This window comes from Acanthisitta chloris, unplaced genomic scaffold, assembly GCF_000695815.1.
Source record: "Acanthisitta chloris isolate BGI_N310 unplaced genomic scaffold, ASM69581v1 scaffold32980, whole genome shotgun sequence".
Classification (NCBI taxonomy): Eukaryota; Metazoa; Chordata; class Aves; order Passeriformes; family Acanthisittidae; genus Acanthisitta; species Acanthisitta chloris.
In genome coordinates, this window is record NW_008652775.1 from 60,529 (window position 1) to 63,393 (window position 2,865).

Below are 2,865 nucleotides of genomic sequence, written 5' to 3' on the forward strand. Positions count from 1 at the left end.
AAGTTTGTGGACTAGACTTCAGTTAACCAAATAGAGAAAGGCAATCTTTAGGAACAATTATTGCTTCTTCTTGAAGCAGCTAAAAATGAAAGTCACTATGTAGTTTCTATTCACATGTAAGGCTGACTTGGTGCTCAGCACTTCAGAGGAAAAGCTTGTAAGTTCCAGTGCACAGAAGCAAACACAAGTGTTTGCATTGATAGGGTAAGTCATGTGCATTGTAACTTCTCTGTTGCTGAGCAGAACTGCATTACAGCTGCTACTGAGCAAACAACTAAGCATACCACCCTTGGCAACTCCACTCTAACACAGGTGACCACTGCTGTGGGTGCTTTTGGGGTTTGTGGTTTGGGCTTTTCCTTCTTTCAGCAGAACTGTTTGTGTGTTGTTTACTCGTTTAGCATGTGTCAACTTCTCATGCAACTTTTGATGGACTATGTTTTAACCCATCAGTGATGTGTCAGGTAACTCTCCACTCCAAACAAAAGACAGGACAGCTCATGTAGAGATAACATCCCTGAAGCAGCATTTTATTTGATTCACTTAATTCCAAAACATTTAATTTAGAAGTCTGGCATCTCAGTCATCCATCTTAACATGGGCAAATATTGACACAGAGTTGTCAGAATACACAGACAACTAAACAGCCAAAGAGTTTACAAAAAATAAATTCTTCAAAACAACTGCAAAAGGTTACAAGTATCAAAACTCTTAGGTAAATGCACTGCATTAAAAGAAACTGTGCACATAAGTTAGAGGCAAAAAAACCAAATTGCTACTGAAACCTCACATTTCAAACAGTTTATTGTAAACTGATGACCAGAGTTGTCATTTCACATCAGCCTAACTGTTTTCATTGACTGAAAAAAATTTGGGGTGGCTAATTTACTTTGCATGCACAAAATGTACTGCTTAACAGAACTGTCAGCTCATTTCAAATGGAAAAAATTTAACTGGAATCTAGTTCTCCTCAATCATTTTCCATTACTCCTTCCCATATTTTCCAATCAAGAGGCAAACTATAAATGCCTCTTTCTGCACTGCTCAAGTGCAACTAAGATAAATAGGGCCAATAAACCAATCAATCCATCAATGCCCATGAAGACTCATCTGAAACTGCTTCTCGATAAAGTGGACAGCAGATCTGAACAGCTGTACAATACAGATATGCTTAGCACTAGATATTTAGTGTGACTGTGGCAAGGAAATATTGGTGATGATGGGGATGGCCAAGTGGATGAAATAGGGATCAGAGGAAAGCTTTTTAATTATTGCCCTCTCCTGCTTCTTCATCTTGCTGATCACTCGTCCACAGAGTGAGGTTATCTCGAAGTAACTGCATGATGAGAGTGGAGTCCTTGTAGGAATCCTCATTTAGTGTGTCCAGCTCTGCTATGGCATCATCAAAGGCTTGTTTGGCTAAAAGGCAGGCCTGCTCGGGAGCATTCTGGATTTCATAGTAGAACACTGAGAAATTGAGTGCCAGCCCCAGCCTAATTGGGTGAGTGGGCTGCATGTGCTCTTTGCTGATTTCAAATGCCTCTTTGTAGGCAGCTTCTGAGGCTTCCACCACACTGTTCTTCTTCTCTCCAGCAGCAACTTCTGCCAAATAGCGGTAGTAATCCCCTTTCATTTTCAGATAAAAGACCTTGCTCTCATACTGGAAGTCATTGCAGTTCTTGATCAAGTATTTATCTAGGAGAGCCAAAACATCATTGCAGACTGTCTCGAGCTCCTTTTCTATCTTCTCCCTATAGGCTTTAACCTTCTCCAGCTTCTTCTCGTTCCCATCTGCCATGGTCTTCTGCTCTATGCTGCTGATGACGCGCCAGGAAGATCGTCTAGCTCCGACTACGTTCTTGTAGGCTACAGACAGCAGGTTTCTGTCCTCATTTGAGAGGGGCTCATTCAGCTCAGTTACCTGAAAATACACACAAAGAGCAAATTTAAAGGCTTTGCCTTAGAGAAGTGTGTGCAAACTTCCTTCAATACTTTCATCACGAAGGTTCAAGATTCGAAATTACTCCTAGATCCCAAAATTCCTTCTAGACGGGGCCAATTTTGTAACATTGGAAGTTTTAACCTGTTTCTGCAGACAAAAGAGTGAAACCCCCCCCCCAGTTCTGATGTAACAGAAAGGTTATTTAGAAGCCACTGCAAAGGACATTCATCAAATGAAAGCAAGTTAGGCTTGTGTAAGGAGACACTTTCACAGAGGGTCTGGGTTTTTAGAAAGTCTGCTATAATGATACAGACTACACACTTAGTGATGAATTGAACTGTACCTAGAACACCAGTTATATGAATCTGGAGCACAGCACCGACCCTGGAATCTGGTGCAGTTCTTGCATCTTTCCCCTGCTGCTTTCTTTCATTGGACAGCAGAGATGGAAGCGCTGCAGTCGTTAAACTCTGCATAGTACAAATGGAATTAGTGTTTCAGGGTATCTTTCAGACACTTAGTGAGCAATTATACAGTGTAATACCAAAGTTATCCTGGTTTCTGCTAACTGGTGGCTGCAGACAAATTCCAGGGATAGGTTGTCAAAGAAACTGCATAAAAATAGAACAGGAAATTGGAAATGATCAAAAAAGCTGAGATAGAAGGATAATATTTCTATTACTGCATATTTAGGCCTATTCCAACTTAGGGAATAAAATCAATCTGACTCATAGTCGCTTGAAATTGTTCTACTTTTGCAAATTTTTAATCAAGAAATGAAACTCAAAGGAATGAGGATGAAAAATGTACCTCCCCTACTTTAAGCATATTGCATTAAACAAAGCCACTAGGATTCTAAGGATATGTGCTTTGGTGTGAAAGTAAACTTGTCCTTGCTCAGACACTGCTAAAATCATTAACTG

General features: G+C 40.4%; 1 protein-coding gene across 1 annotated transcript; it reads right to left on the reverse strand.

Moving 5' to 3' along the window:
* Window positions 1-503: 503 nt before the first annotated feature.
* Window positions 504-1,977, reverse strand: YWHAH (tyrosine 3-monooxygenase/tryptophan 5-monooxygenase activation protein, eta). The gene has a single exon (XM_009078456.1). It carries the CDS (start codon window positions 1,796-1,798, stop codon window positions 1,265-1,267), a length of 534 nt encoding a protein of 177 aa, XP_009076704.1. The 5' UTR covers window positions 1,799-1,977; the 3' UTR covers window positions 504-1,264.
* Between the last annotated feature and the right edge of the window lie 888 nt (window positions 1,978-2,865).

Coding starts and splice junctions, on each gene's coding strand:
- YWHAH (XM_009078456.1), bottom strand. CDS start 1,798: ATGGCAGATGGGAACGAGAAGAAGCTGGAGAAGGTTAAAGCCTATAGG.